The sequence below is a fragment of the Oncorhynchus gorbuscha genome, linkage group LG21 (genome assembly GCF_021184085.1).
Source record: "Oncorhynchus gorbuscha isolate QuinsamMale2020 ecotype Even-year linkage group LG21, OgorEven_v1.0, whole genome shotgun sequence".
In the NCBI taxonomy this organism is placed as follows: domain Eukaryota; kingdom Metazoa; phylum Chordata; class Actinopteri; order Salmoniformes; family Salmonidae; genus Oncorhynchus; species Oncorhynchus gorbuscha.
The window spans coordinates 28,133,112-28,149,345 of NC_060193.1; the positions used below are offsets into that span (position 1 = coordinate 28,133,112).

Genomic DNA, 16,234 nt, shown 5'->3' on the forward strand with positions numbered 1-16,234 from the left:
ACTGCCTCCAACCAGCATAGATTCATAGAATTGTAGAAAAACATATCTTAGTGGAACTTATACAGGACTTTTTCATTTTCACTGCATCTATTTGTTTCACAACATATACATCTACATCATTTGTTATGTTTTCCATTATCATATGATTAAGATGTGCCCATGTGGTGTAGGCCTAGTGGGCACAATAAGCAAAACCACATTACAATTTTCAGGGTAAGCTAACAAGCCAACACTTATATTTATGTCAACACCATTCAAACGTCCAGACTCACCCTTTGACCAGCTCCACAACGATGAAGTCGCTGCCGTCCCCCGAGTTGAAGAGCAGCAGGCCGTCCGACGTGGTGGTCTTGAACTGAAAGAAGAGGTGCATGGAGGCGTAGGCCTGCAAAGTAGCCAACGCCAGATAGCTTGCCTTCGTTCGAAACGTCACCGGATCGGCGATGATGTGGCGCATGCCAAAGCGGGCGTTGAGTTCACAGTAGGAGATGTCACCGTTCTTGCACTGATCCAGGTAGGGCACGCCGTTGACTGTCAGGCCCTGGAGGTGACCGATGAAGTTGGAGGGCACCACGGAGATGAAGCGACGCTCGGTCATGATGCCAGTCTCAATGTTGTGGAACTCCAGCCGCGTGTGGGCACCCGTCATCTGGCCTGGAGGGTGAAGGAGGACATGGGAACATGTTATATTAAAGGTATTGACCTTTCTTAACCATGTGGCCTGATCAGGAAAAGCTTTATACCCTGGTTATGAAATAATGGTACAATGGGATGGAATATGTTGGAATAAATATGGAAATCTAAAACACGGTGGTGATACAATTACTTTTAAAAAAGAGGCTAAAAGCATCTAACTAAACTGCAAACTAAATTCCTACCACAATGAAGAAAAATATAAACCAGCAATTTCAAAGATTTCACTGAGTTACAGTTCATATAAGGAAATCAGTAAATTGAAATAAGTTCATTATGCCCTAAATCTATGGATTTCACATGACTGGGAATACAGATATGCATCTGTTGGTCACAGAAAAATGTAGCCGGTATTTCACACCTGCTCCATGGGTTCTTAATAATGAAACCATGAATGCCTTCCAACCCCAGTGTAGCACAATGTAAACAAGCGTAATGGTAGGGTCGGTATCTTTTAGCAAGGTCTGAGTGAACATCTGGCCTGAATTAAGACCTGATGATGGGATGGGGTGTGGCCAATTGCCTCCTACAATCTTCAATGCCCGGAGCTAGTAACTCCCAATTATTCAACTGCAGGGATGCAGATACAGCCCTCCTTATAAACAATCTACAGGCAACAATTAAAACATTGGGGACATAAATAAATGCATGTTATGAAGACTAGCACCTTCACAGGATGCTATAGTCTATGTAGGGCTTCAATTGGGAAGGAGTTCCATATGGTAATTGACCACCCTGTGTAATATGTTATATATTAAATTGATCAATTTGTATAAGCCTTGGATTGGGCAGTAACACAGATATTAGGGGTTCCACTAAGGTAACTGTGGCTTTAAACAGCTTGGAAAATTCCAGAAAATTATGCTAATTTTGGAAAATTTTATTCAAATTGATATCATTGAATCAGTTGGAGGTATAGCTGTGGATGTATTTCAAGGCCTAACTCAGTGCCTCTTCGCTTGACATCATGGGAAAACCAAAGAAATCAACCAAGACATCAGAAGAAAATGTAGACCTCCACAATTCTGGTTCATCCTTGGGAGCAATTGCCAAACACCTGAAGGTACCACGTTCATCTGTACAAACAATAGTACGCAAGTAAAAACACCATGGGACCACGCAGCCATCATACCACTCAGGAAGGAGACGCCATCTGTCTCCTAGAGATGAACATAATTTGGTGCGAAAAGTGCAAATCAATCCCAAAACAACAGCAAAGTACCTTGTGAAGATGCTGGAGGAAACAGGTACAAAAGTATCTACATCCACACCACAGTAAAACGAGTCCTATATCGACATAACCTGATAGGCCGCTCGGCAAGGAAGAAGCCACTGCTCCAAAACTGCCATTAAAAAATCCAGACTACGGTTTGTAACTGCACATGGGGACAAAGATCGTACTTTTTGGTCTGATGAAACAAAAATAGAACTGTTTGGCCATAATGAACATCGTAATGTTTGGAGGAAAAAGAGGGATGCTTGCAAGCTGAAGAACACCACCCCAACCGTGAAGCATGGGGGTGGCAGCATCATGTTGTGGGGGTGCTTTGCTGCAGGAGGGACTGGTGCAATTCACAGAATAGATGGCTGGCATCATGAGGTATGAAAATTATGTGGATATATTGAAGCAACATCTCAAGACATCAGTCATGAAGTTAAAGCTTGGTCGCAAATGGGTCTTGTTGTGGCAAAATGGCTTAAGGACAACAAAGTCAAGGAATTGGAGTGGCCATCATAAAGCCCTGACCTCAAACCTATAGAAAATTTGTGTGCAGAACTGAAAAGCGTAAGCGAGCAAGGAGGCCGACAAACCTGACTCAGTTAAGCAATTTAAAGGCAATGCTACCAAATACTAATTAAGTGTATTTAAACTTCTGAAACACTGGGAATGTGATGATATAAATAAAATCTGAAATAAATCATTCTCTCTACTATTATTCTGACATTTAGTGGTGGTGATCCTAACTAACTAACCTAAAACAGGGAATTTTGACTGGGATTACATTTCAGGAATTGTGAAAAACTGAGTTTAAATGTATTTGGCTAAGGTGTATGTAAACTTCCGACTTTAACTGTAAATCTCTAGCTACGTAAACTTATGAGCCCAGCTTTCACTACACCTATAGTTTCCCGATCTGTCCCCTTGGTGATTATGGTGTGGCTTCCTGGAATTGAGCAGGAATGAGCTTGGCCAGTTTGTTAAAAACACCGTAGTCCTAAACAAGGTCAGCCCAGAGGCCTTCTCTTTGTGGTTTGTGTCCACCAGAAACAAGGTCACACAAGGTCATTTATAGCCCCAGGCTTCATCATCGATTGCATTTCTCTCACCTATCGCCCCACACCCCTCTATCCATCCATTCTACCCCCGTGGGGTGGTGGTAGACAGTGGGGAGTGGACACTGACCTTCTGCCATCCAACTATCTCTCCATCCCTAGCCCAAACAATCATCATGCCCCCTCTCTTAATCCCTCCTCTCACCTATCTAACAGCCCCCCCATCCCTCTTTTCCTCCTTTCTATCACCTAAGGGTGGAAGAGGTGGAGGCGAACAGTGGGGAGTGGACACTGACCTTCTGCCATCCAACTATCTCTCCATCCCTAGCCCAAAGAATCATCATGCCCCCTCTCTTAATCCCTCCTCTCACCTATCTAACAACCCCCCCATCCCTCTTTTCCTCCTTTCTATCACTTAAGGGTGGAAGAGGTGGCGAACAGTGGGGAGTGGACACTGACCTTCCACCGTGACGTTGTCCACAGATAGCTGGAAGTTCTTTCCTCGGCGCACCACTTTCACCATGTGCCACTCGTTGTCGTTGAGCTTCTGGCCAGCGAAGAGCGTTTCAGGTCCTTTACCTGGAGGGGAAGAGATATGGTCACCCACCGAGAGAGGATGTTTATACAGAGTGTATCAGCAACTAAGTCCACAGGGACGATACTATACAGCTAATGGAGAAAACCTGCATGTTTGTCACACACACACTCACTCACACACACACACACACACACACACACACACACACACACACACACACACACACACACACACACACACACACACACACACACACACACACACACACACACACACACACACACACACACACACACACACACACACACACACACACACACACACACACACAGTTTCCATTCAAACAAACATGTGTAACAGTACAGTCACACACACACACACACACACACACGGAAAGACAAAGTAGTATCATACAAGAAGGCCTACTGTGCAATGTGTGTCACTAAGCGCACAAAGGTTTAAAAAAAAATATATATATATAAAAAATAAAAAAAACAGGAGACTCAAAAACAGACAACTAAACCTTCTAATAATATAGTAACAGCAGGATGCCTTCAAAGGCAAAGCAAGAGGGTAGCTAGGTGTTGCCGTGCTACTTATTGAACAAGCCTTTCATTGTAAAGCAAGGATTCAGCCTACAACTGCCATGGACAGGCGAGATGAGTGGTAGAACAGCTTTATAGCTATCGTCTGTAGGATGTTGTACCAGTGGAACTGTGTAATTGACGTCTGTATAGTAGGACTATGCCAGACTGGGTGGAGAAAACGGGCGATTAGACGGCATTGGACCTGCCACCCCTCTCCTCGGTCAACCCCCCCCCTCTTCTTCTCCTTCCACGGTCTCGCTTCTACTGGCACAGGAGACGGACTGTTTGACGCAGCAACATATGGCGGTGGGAGAAATGCTTATTAAAGACATATTTACTGTAGCGTCTTCTCCCTCACCAACTGAGCCTCGGTGCTATTTATAGGTTTTCCCAATGAAGCCGACCGATTATGTAAAGTGTGGCAGGGAACGAGTGAGTGACGGAGTGAAAGAGTATGGGTTCTGATGAAGGCAGCAGAACTGAATCCGTCTGTCATTGAGGTGTATTATGGCGAGTCGGCACGAATCGCCTTCAGATGAGCAAAGTCACGGTGACGGCTAATGCTAATTGCGTTAGCGGGTAACAGCTGCAGCGAAGTGCTCCGTTTACACATTACGTTCAAAATGTATCTACTAAAAAAGGGCAATACATTGAAAACTAACCAACAGAAAGTGGAAAATAATTACTGGCTACGCTATACAATAGCACAGCCTAAGAGGCTAAAACAAAAGGCTGTCCCTGACGATGGCTGACTCGCAGTGTGTCACAGTGGCGTTCGCCGAGGCAAAGAACGGTGATTATGAGGGAAAATAATGGGTCCGTAAACAAAGCCATAATGAGGGAGTCTTCCACTTCACTGCCTGGTGGAACCAGCCCTGAAATAGTACAGTGCCCCGAGGAAGCCAGTCACTTCCATTAACCTTTTACACGAGTACACGGGTTGAAAATGGCAGATTTGGGCACTGTTAAGTGCCTAAATTGGAACGCAGTGGCTGTGAAGTAATGATGGTAGAGATCCAGCTCTGCACTTCACAGCTCCGTATGGGTTTTGACTGACAGCTGTTCTGAACTTGAGCCCCGTACACAACAGGACGTGGCCCGCGTCCCTTTCTGCTACTTTCGTTGTCTGAGTGAGGAAAACGCTGTACATTGCTGGACTCTTGTGTACTTTGGAAGATGAGCAGTTGAGGATGACAATAAATACCGCTTTGATGTCATACAAGCAAGCCCAGCACCCGTGGATCTAAATGTGCACTTCTAATGTCCATATCATAAAACTCCTGTCATATACAGTGTCAACGTTTATGATCACTATATTTGATGCAGATACACGATGACATGGCGTCATACCCTGGGTTGTTCTGAACAGGTTCAGCCTATGTTGGTCTAGTGTGAAGAGAATTGCAGCAGAACATGCTCCTGAATGCCATTCATGACTCCATTCTATGCGCACCAAAATTAAGATCTGTTTCTCTGAATTACCCTGTGAAGCCTAACAGTAATTGTGTGACGGGAGGGAGGTGCAGGGCCGTGTTCCAAACAAAACTACTACAAGCGTGCTCGCTCTAGTTCCTCAACGGCACAGCTAGGAGAGCTCAAAGCTTGTAGTTGAAGACTCTTTTTTTAAGTCATAAAAATGCTTTGAAACTACTTGCGGTCTTTGGAGAGCGGTGTGTCCACTTGGAGACACTTGTTAATCCTCTCACTCAAGCCCTTGTAATTGTATCTTTCTTATGTGGCACCTACCCCACATTTTCCAGGAATATTCTTATTATGTCACCGAATCTTCCAGACAATTTTCATATTTCGTTAAATAAATGTGTCTAAAAGTACTGTACATGTAAAATGCACATAAACTCAACAGTGACATGTTTGGATTCAGTCTTGTGTCAAGTGAACTGCTGTGTCCTCACATTTGGTCTAACAATTGCCCCATAACCTCCACACTGTTCCCTTTCAATTGCTATAGCGCTTAACCTCTTGGTCCTACCTGGCACGCAGGCGTCCCATCTAGACATCTGGAAATGCGCTACGCTAAATGCTAATAGTACTAGTTAAAACTCAAACGTTCATTAAAATACACATGCAGGGTATTGAATTAAAGCTACACTCGTTGTGAATCCAGGCAACAAGTCAGATTTTTAAAATGCTTTTCGGCGAAAGCATGAGAAGCTATTATCTGATAGCATGTAACACCCCAAAAGACCCGCAGGGGGCGTAAACAAAATAATTAGCATAGTCGTCGCTACACAAACCGCACAAATAAAATATAAACCATTCATTACCTTTGACCGTCTTCTTTGTTGGCACTCCTAGATGTCCCATAATCACTATTGGGTCTTTTTTTCGATTAAATCGGTCCATATATAGCCTAGATATCGATTTATGAAGACTGTGTGATAAACAGAAAAAAATAGCGTCTTATAACGTAACGTTGTTTTTTAAAATAAAAAAAGTCGACGATAAACTTTCACAAAACACTTCGAAATACTTTTGTAATGCAACTTTAGGTATTATTAAACGTTAATAAGCGATCAAATTGATTACGAGGCAAAGTATATTCTTCTTATTATTTCCGTCTGGAAATACTGTCCGGGTAATTCTCAACCAAAATATCTGGTCGGAGACCGGAGGAAATGCATTGCCTTGCGTCTGTTTGACCAAGAAACAAAGCCTAGGCAAATGACAAGACTCTAGACAACGTGTGGAAGCTGTAGGTATTGCAACCTCAGCCCCATTAAATGTGGTTCACCTTTATCAATCGGTTCAAGTCGCGCATGGATATATATTTCCATTTTCAGTGAACAGATTTTCCTGCGCTTTTCGATGAAACGCACGTTCTGTTATAGTCACAGCCGTGATTTAACCAGTTTTATAAACGTCTGAGTGTTTTCTATTCACACATACTAATCATATGCATATACTATATTCCTGGCATGAGTAGCAGGGCGCTGAAATGTTGCGCGATTTTTAACAGAATGTTCGAAAAAGTAGGGGGTAGGATTAACAGGTTAAGCGTATGTTTTTCATATGACTTCAGTAGGAAGCATTTCAATGTAGCTCTAACCATCTAGGCCAATTCCCACCAGTGTAAAGGGTGAAAGACCTACTGTACATGCTGCTGGGTACCACCGAGCAGCAACTGGAACAAGGGCACATTTGCAAGAACAAAACAAATGGTGGTCGTCCAACACTTGAAAGCGCACACACGCGCACGCACGCACGCACGCACACACACACACACACACACACACACACACACGCACGCACGCACGCACGCACGCACGCACGCACACACACACACGAAAACCGTTTTCATATTTAATGTTGTTCCTTCTTCCCTGGATTTTTGTCTTGAGCCACACGAAATTGGATCGAGAGACGTTTAATCACACAATGTGTGAAGTTAATATGAGGCAAAGTCCCCTACTGCAGAGAGAGGGAACGAGAGAGAGCGAGAGAAAGAGCGAGAAGAACGAGTTGAAGATAAACTTCTAGAAGGAGAAAGAAGGAGAAAGAGAGAGAGACAAAGGAAAAATGTAGTTTGATATACAATCAGAGAGCCCTTTCGGAGACTCCAGAGCAGGTAGAATGAATGGGAAATGGTTCCCCCGGGAGAGAGTCCATGTGTTATTTATCTGCCACAAGAGGCCATAAAAGAGCAAAGGGGCTAATTCTAAGGAGAAACAGAGGACACATCAGGCCATAACAGCAGTAACAATGAAGGCCTTAGCGTGTCTGCTACGCTGGGGGAACATCGAACGAGGTTTGGGGGCAGAAAACAGTGCAATGGACCATATTAGCTTGAAGCTAATACACTGTAACATTACTGTAGCTCATAAGCAGCTAATAGATTACCCTATGCTAATTGGGCCATATTAGCTAGAAGCTGCTACAGTAGCTAGCTAACTAATAGCTAATGGGCACTGCAATCCACATGGCATTGCTTTTGCTCAACCACCTGCCTCCTGCCTAACTGGCAGGCTGCTTTAATGCTGATGTTTGGCCATCTTCTAATGGCCAGGTAATGAAGATAGTAAACAGGCTAGCGGAGGAGGGCTTAGTGCTAAATGAGGCTGTAAGTCGCTCTAATGCTGCCCTGTCAGTCTCTGTAGAAACAAGGGCCAGGCTAATCATTAAGAAGAGCAGCGATATTAAAATGCAATTCATTCTCATTGAGATGCCACTTTCTCCTTCCGCCGCTCTCCCTTTGTCCCCGAGATCAAATGGGAGAACGTCTCTGATCATATAGACAAAGGATGTCATTCTCTCGCTCCTTCTCTCAGTCCTTCCCTCTTCTATTATCTCACACTTCAGCACTCTGCTCCCCGTATTGTCTGTCGTCAAGGTAGACCGTGTAAAGTTTGGTGTTTCAGTTGGTGGAGGATCCTCCAATTTTGGCCGTCTGGTTTATTGTAGACGTCATTGACCGTTTGGAGGAGCCATGAGCAGGACGGGCGAGATGTGTTACGTTCACCAGCTGTTTCTCAATTAACAATAGTCGATTCATCAATTACCACAGTGCTTCTAAGTAAACACCCTTGATTAATGCACACTAATCGATGAACACGCCCATTCAAATCAGTGGCTTTGAATTGCAATGCAGTGCTTCATTCCCACAAGTTAACTTTGGGTCTAGACCGGCTAGGAGAAGTAAAGCTCTCCATTTTTGCTCGACCACAAGGGCTTGGAGAGATGGGTGTATTGTGATCCACATTGGGCCTGATGTCACAGTTTTCCCCCAACACATTTCCCCATTCTTCAGCCACAACACTGTTGACAACATCGGATCTAAGAGTCTCCACACAGTCCTTCCAGACCCAAAGTCTCATCTCAGTCCCACAAGTTTGACTCGTTTGAGAAACTAGGCCGTCGCGTGGCACAGCCACCTCTACCATGTAGCAGCGAGTTGACCAGTCGGCAGCGCCACGTCACTAAGTGGGAGGAATCCTAATGTGGCTGGGACTCTAATTGGGCCGCAGCAAAGCATTGTGGGCCACCACTCACCAAGACAGCCAGTCTTGGAGAGAAAGAGGGTTTAGGAGTGATCAGAGCGAGCTGGAGAGGGCAGTGAGACGACAGCGCCACGGCATACGGGGCAACGGTGGAGACGTGAGCGATAGCTTCACTCGACCTACCTGGCTCACAAATGCTTCGGGACTCATTGGGGTAAGAGTGAAACTGTCTCCAGGAGGGCGTTCGAGCATTTGTCAATAAAAGAGCCAGTAAACCAATGGTTGAGGTCAGAGGGGACTGCAGGCGACGAAAGAGTGTTTTAATGAGTCAAGGGTTTGGATGGTGGTGTCTGTGACGATAGGATGATGAGATTTTGCCATTGAAAAAATGATAACCTTGAAATGTGTTGGACTCATTTTTCAAAGGGACGACATGAATATGTAACGAGTCCTTTTGGTGATCTCAACAAAGTAAACACAGGTCAATTGTCGATCGTCTTTCTTCGGGTCCTTACTACCTTTAAACCTCTTTGCAGTTAGCAGATGTATAGCCTATAGTAGCCCATAGGGATTTTGCCTGACACAAGAAGGGGACCTAGCAGGAAGTTGACGTAGGTGGAGATTCATCAGTACAGCCATGAGTGGCCACGCAGGGAGAGAGAAAAAAAATCACATTGGGCCTGCATGCACTCTAATTAAAATGGGCGTCAGACAAATCCTCCCTCTTTTTCTTTTCGCTCTTTATTCCCTTGTTCTGCCCATTCTCGACTCAGTAGCCCCCCTCCGAGGAGGAAGGGGGAGATGCCGATGCTCAGCACTTCTAAAGGAGAGAGAGAGAGAGAGAGAGAGAGAGAGAGAGAGAGAGAGAGAGAGAGAGAGAGAGAGAGAGAGAGAGAGACTGGGTTTTCAGCACAGTGTTGAAAATGACTACTAATATCTGCTGACAGGGGGTGGTCCTTAGAGCCAGGGCACGCGGAGGAATCAAATGAGAGAGGAGAGGAGAGAGGGAAGAAGGGAGGAGAAAGACTAGCCAAAGCAACATCTATAGGCGTCTGCTTACAGAGATAAGACAGATGGCGTGGTCAAAATGGAGGGGAGTGTGTGTGTGTGGTACTTTAAAAAGGATCTATTTCTGTTTGCGTGCATGACTACCATAACACATAGAAGATAATGGGTCCAAGGCAGTTCACTGTAATGTCCAGTGTGGCGTAGTCGGTAGCCCATGGCTCTTGCAATGCCATAGGTCGTGGGTTCAATTCCAACAGAGGACCAGTATGAAAAAACAAAAACAAATTGGTACATAAATGTATGCACTCATGACTGTGAATTGCCTGATAAATGACTAAAATGTGTCTGTCTGCAAATTATACTGCACATGCACCATTTTCTTCCCTACGTAGACGTGAATGAGTAAACACCTTGCAAGGTCAGAGCATGACAGAAAACTAAGTGCAGAGTGTGTCCAGACGCTACACTGAGTGTAGTGGAAGTATGAAGACCACACATCAGACTGGGGTTGACAGGAAGCAGCCTGTCAACGGAATGATGGTTGTCCCTTCAATAATGTGTCTGTATACTGTAGGTGTGCACTATACTTCAGTTTGACGTTGGGTGTGTGTGTCTGCATGGGTTGTTGTGGGTGGCGTGCATGCCTGAGTGCCAGTCTGCTGGCTGACAAGGTGACACAGGCTGTGCCCTAACAAAATACCCTCTGTGACATTATGCAGCTTCATACTGGGTACAGAGGCACTGAGTGGGACAGAAAAAAAATGAAGAGCAAGATAGAAGCAAGCAAGCAAGTAATTGAGTGGGGAGAGAGGTGGGTAGACGGGGGATCTCAATTGCATACACCTCGCGTCCTCTTTCCACTCTCCTCGCCTTTTTCTTAAAACCCCATTGGAGAGGGTCAGAGGGGACAGACCTCTGGCTTTCTCACCCGATGGGTTTTGGGAAGGAGGCGAGGAGAGAGGACGTGAGGAGTATGCAATTGAGGATCTCCCAGGGAGTGAGAGAGATCGAGAGAGATAATTGAAGGCCACTAAAGAGTAAGGTAAAGAGAGAGAGAGAGAGAGAGAGAGAGAGAGAGAGAGAGAGAGAGAGAGAGAGAGAGAGAAGCGAGGCCCTGCCGAATGTATAATGCAGGAGGAGGTTATCAGGTCTCTGGCACAGGGAGGGAGACCCAGTCAGAGATGGCGATTCAGCAATATGGCTTCCCCTACAGATGGCTCCACGCCCAGGATGTCGCATGAGAAAACACTCCACAGGGAAGCTGTGTGTGTGTGTGTGTGTGTGTGTGTGTGTGTGTGTGTGTGTGTGTGTGTGTGTGTGTGTGTGTGTGTGTGTGTGTGTGTGTGTGTGTGTGTGTGTGTGTGTGTGTGTGTGTGTGTGTGTGTGTGTGTGTGTGTGTGTGGGAGGAGGTGTTTGCATGTGTGTTTCTGGAAGCGTGTGTCTGATATTTCTGTGTGTGTGTGTGCGATGTGTTACACGAGTGTTTCTGCAAGTGTCGTGTGTGTATGTGTGTGAAGCGTGAAGCCACTAGTCTTTTCTCGCCATCCCTGTGTCCCCTCTGTCCTCTCCCGTCTGTTATCTGGCATCCTCCCCTTCTGTTGTTTGTGAAGAGAGGAGTACCATCCCTCCATCCCCCTCGACAACTCCCATCACTCTCTCCTTACCCTCGCATGGTCATCCTGAGCAGTGCCAGCTCTTCTATTCCTCCCCGCCTCTAATCTGGTCCTGGCAATCTCTTGATCTCTCAATCAACCCCCCCATCCCCCACCCCAACCTCATGTAAGCCTCTCCAATAATTTAATGCACTGTTTATGCTCATGATTGCACCCCAGTATTTTGGCTTGGACATTGGAACTTGTGTTGATTTCTGCCTCTCTCGGCCTTTCTATAAATACTAGAGCCACATTCAATCAATTTATTCAGCGTAGCCCCTTGATATAGTCCATCTATGATCATGATGTTTGATTAGCGTATACATTGTTTAGACTGCAATAGCTTCGGACACTTGCCACGCCACCTCATGCCATCTGATGCCCAGTCTCATGTTCCTATGATTCTATGGCTCTGCCCCCCCTGAGGGTTTTGTCGTGCCAGCCTGCTATGCAGCAGATGGGTTCGTTCAGGTTGGAATCACACCAGCTGACACAGCAGGCGTAGCACGTCAACTCGGGGCATAGGCTGGGCGTGGGCAGGGCGTGGTCGGGGTGTGGGCTGGGCAGGGCATGGGCAGGGCGTGGTCAGGGTGTGGGCTGGGCACGGCATGGGCAGGGCGTGGGCAGGGCGTGGGCAGGGCGTGGGCAGAGCATGTTATGGTACCACAAGCTACCACTATATGGGCATCATATTAAAATGGTATGTAGTGGGTGATGCATGATACCCACATACACAGAGGGTAAATATAGATGTACTGTAACTAACATGCATGCATGCCCCTCACAAACACACACGCAAGGGCACACACGAGCATACACTCTCTCTCTCTATCTCTCCTTCCCTGTGTCCAGCCCTGGCTGGGTGATCATGGCCAATGTTGTCATAGGTTAAATGGTTGTTTGCTCCACAACAACCTTCACAGTTGATTACTCGTCCCCTGTTCAAACAGCAGGAGGACAGGCTGGCACACTGGAGCCCTGCTGGACCTAACACACCACACTGTTGTCTGTTAAAGCAGGCCCATTGCACAAGCCTCAGTGATAACAGCCAACAACGCACAGTTAGCGATGCATTCAAATGTATCTATGAGAAGCTAGTCAGACTTTTGACAGCCTTTGTATTTTTGTACTTACGTTAAGAAGCCAAATCAAAGTTTATTTGTCACATTCACCGAATACAACAGGTGTCGACCTTTAAAATGAAATAATTTTTTAATTTTTTTAATTTAACCTTTATTTTACTAGGCAAGTCAGTTAAGAACAAATTCTTATTTTCAATGACAGCCTAGGAACAGTGGGTTAACTGCCTGTTCAGGGGCAGAACAACAGATTTTGTACCTTGTCAGCTCAGGGATTTGAACTTGCAACCTTGCGGTTACTAGTCCAATGCTCTAACCACTAGGCTACCCTGCCGCTTACTTAGAAGTCATAACCAACAGCGCCATTTTTTAAAGTAAACAATAGGTATTAGGTAAACAATAGAAAGGTAAAGAAATCATTTAAAAAAACCTTAAAATGACAGTGAAAATAACAGCAGCGAGGCTAGGTACAGGTACAGAGTTAATAGGCACAAATATGCAAACCAACATTGTTTTCCGAATGTCAATCGGTTCCCTTTATCAAAAGCCAATAAATATATACAAAAAATCTAAACACATTTGAATGTTATGCTGTACATGCTAGCTATACAAATACAGTGCTTTCGCAAAGTATTCAAACCCCTTGACTTTTTCAACATTTTGTTACGTTACAGCCTTATTCTAAAATGGATTAAATGTATGTTTTTCATCATCTATCTACACCCAGTACTCCATAATGACAAAGCGACCTAATGGTCACTCTGACAGAGCTCCAGAGTTCCTCTGTGGAGAGGGGAGAAACTTCCAGAAGGACAACCCTCTCTGCAAAACTCCACCAATCAGTCCTTTATGGTAGAGTGGCCAGACGAAAGCCACTCTTCAGTAAAAGGCACATGACAGCCCGCTTGCAGTTTGCAAAAATTCACCTAAAGGACTCTCCATGGGAAATAAGATTCTCTGAAACCAAGATTGAACTCTTTGGCCTGAATGCCAAGTGTCACACCTGGAGGACACCTGGCACCATCCCTATGGTAAAGCATGGTGGTGAAAGCATCATGCTGTGGGGATGTTTTGCCTTTACCTCCCTTATCTCACCTCATTTGCTCACATCGTATATATACTTGTTTCTACTGTATTATTGACTGTATGTGTCGAACTGCTTTGCTTTATCTTGGCCAGGTCGCAATTGTAAATTTACATTTACATTTAAGTCATTTAGCAGACGCTCTTATCCAGAGCGACTTACAAATTGGTGCATTCACCTTATGACATCCAGTGGAACAACCACTTTACAATAGTGCATCTAAATATTTTAAGGGGGGAGGGGGTGAGAAGGATTACTTTATCCTATCCTAGGTATTCCTTAAAGAGGTGGGGTTTCAGGTGTCTCCGGAAGGTGGTGATTGACTCCGCTGTCCTGGCGTCGTGAGGGAGTTTGTTCCACCATTGGGGAGCCAGAGCAGCGAACAGTTTTGACTGAGCTGAGCGGGAACTGTACTTCCTCAGTGGTAGGGAGGCGAGCAGGCCAGAGGTGGATGAACGCAGTGCCCTTATTTGGGTGTAGGGCCTGATCAGAGCCTGGAGGTACTGAGGTGCCGTTCCCCTCACAGCTCCGTAGGCAAGCACCATGGTCTTGTAGCGGATGCGAGCTTCAACTGGAAGCCAGTGGAGAGAGCGGAGGAGCGGGGTGACGTGAGAGAACTTGGGAAGGTTGAACACTAGACGGGCTGCGGCGTTCTGGATGAGTTGTAGGGGTTTAATGGCACAGGCAGGGAGCCCAGCCAACAGCGAGTTGCAGTAATCCAGACGGGAGATGACAAAATGAGAACTTGTTCTCAACTTGCCTACCTGGTTAAATAAAGGTGAATTTTTTTTTTATGTTGTTCAGTGGCAGGAGCTGGGAGACTAGTCAGGATCGAGGGAAAGATGAATGGAGCAAAGTAGAGATAGATCCTTGATGAAAACCTGCTCCAGAGCACTCAGATCCTCAAACTGGGGCGAAGGTTCACCTTCTAACAGAACAACGACCTTAAGCACACAGACAAGACAACGCAGGTGGCTTCGGGACAAGTATATGAATGTCCTTGAGTGGCCCAACATTTCTGGAGAGACCTGAAAGTAGTTGTTCTGCAACGCTCCCTATCCATCCTGACAGAGCTTGAGAGGATCTGCAGAGAAGAATGGGAGAAACTCCCCAAATTCAGGTGTTCCAAGCTTGTAACGTCATACTCAAGAAGACTCGAGGCTGTAAACGCTGCCAAAGGTGCTTCAACAAAGTACTGAGTAAAGGGCCTGAATAATTATGTAACTGTGATATTTCCATTTTGAAATGTTTTTATACTTTTGCAGGTATTTCTAAAAACCTGTTCTTGCTTTGTCATTATGGGGTATCATGTGTAAATGTACGAGTTTTTATTTTAAAGTCCATTTTAGAATGAGGCTGTAACATAACAAAATGTGGAGTAAGTAAAGGGGTCTGAATACTTACCGACCGCACTGTATAGGGGATCATTCTCCTACAGATCATACTCCTACAGGTCATTCTCCTACAGATCATTCTCCTACAGATCATTCTCCTACAGATCATTCTCCTACAGATCATACTCCTACAGGTCATTCTCCTACAGATCATTCTCCTACAGATCATTCTCCTACAGATCATTCTCCTACAGGTCATTCTCCTACATATCATTCTCCTACAGATCATTCTCCTACAGATCATTCTCCTACATATCATTCTCCTACAGCTCATTCTCCTACAGCTCATTCTCCTACATATCATTCTCCTACAGATCATTCTCCTACAGATCACTCTCCTACAGGTCATTCTCCTACAGATCATTCTCCTAAAGATCATTCTCCTACAGATCATTCTCCTACAGATCACTCTCCTACAGGTCATTCTCCTACAGATCATTCTCCTACAGATCACTCTCCTACAGATTATTCTCCCACAGATCACTCTCCTACAGCTCATTCTCCTACATATCATTCTCCTACAGATCATTCTCCTACATATCATTCTCCTACAGTTCATTCTCCTACAGATCATTCTCCTACATATCATTCTCCTACAGATCACTCTCCTACAGGTCATTCTCCTACAGATCACTCTCCTACAGATCACTCTCCTACAGATCACTCTCCTACAGGTCATTCTCCTACAGATCACTCTCCTACAGATCACTCTCCTACAGATCATTCTCCTACAGATCACTCTCCTACATATCATTCTCCTACAGATCACTCTCCTACAGATCAGTATCCTACAGATCATTATCATACAGATCATTCTCCTACAGATCATTCTCCTACAGATCATTCTCCTACAGATCATTCTCCTACAGATCATATCCTACAGATCACTCTCCTACAGATCATTATCCTACAGATCACTCTCCTACAGATCATTATCCTACAGATCATTACATATCACTCTACAGATCAT

The 16,234-nt window shown here is 45.1% G+C and overlaps 1 protein-coding gene across 9 annotated transcripts in view; it reads right to left on the reverse strand.

Moving 5' to 3' along the window:
* LOC124008799 (neurexin-2-like) overlaps positions 1–16,234 on the reverse strand; it is a 1,096,959-nt gene that overhangs the window by 527,242 nt on the left and 553,483 nt on the right. For all 9 annotated transcript variants that reach the window (XM_046320364.1, XM_046320362.1, XM_046320358.1 and 6 more), the window contains 2 exons: positions 3,427–3,546; positions 273–654 (listed from right to left, as the gene is read on the reverse strand). In XM_046320364.1, coding sequence (XP_046176320.1) covers positions 273–654; positions 3,427–3,546 — 502 coding nt within the window. The remainder of the gene's footprint in view (positions 1–272; positions 655–3,426; positions 3,547–16,234) is intronic.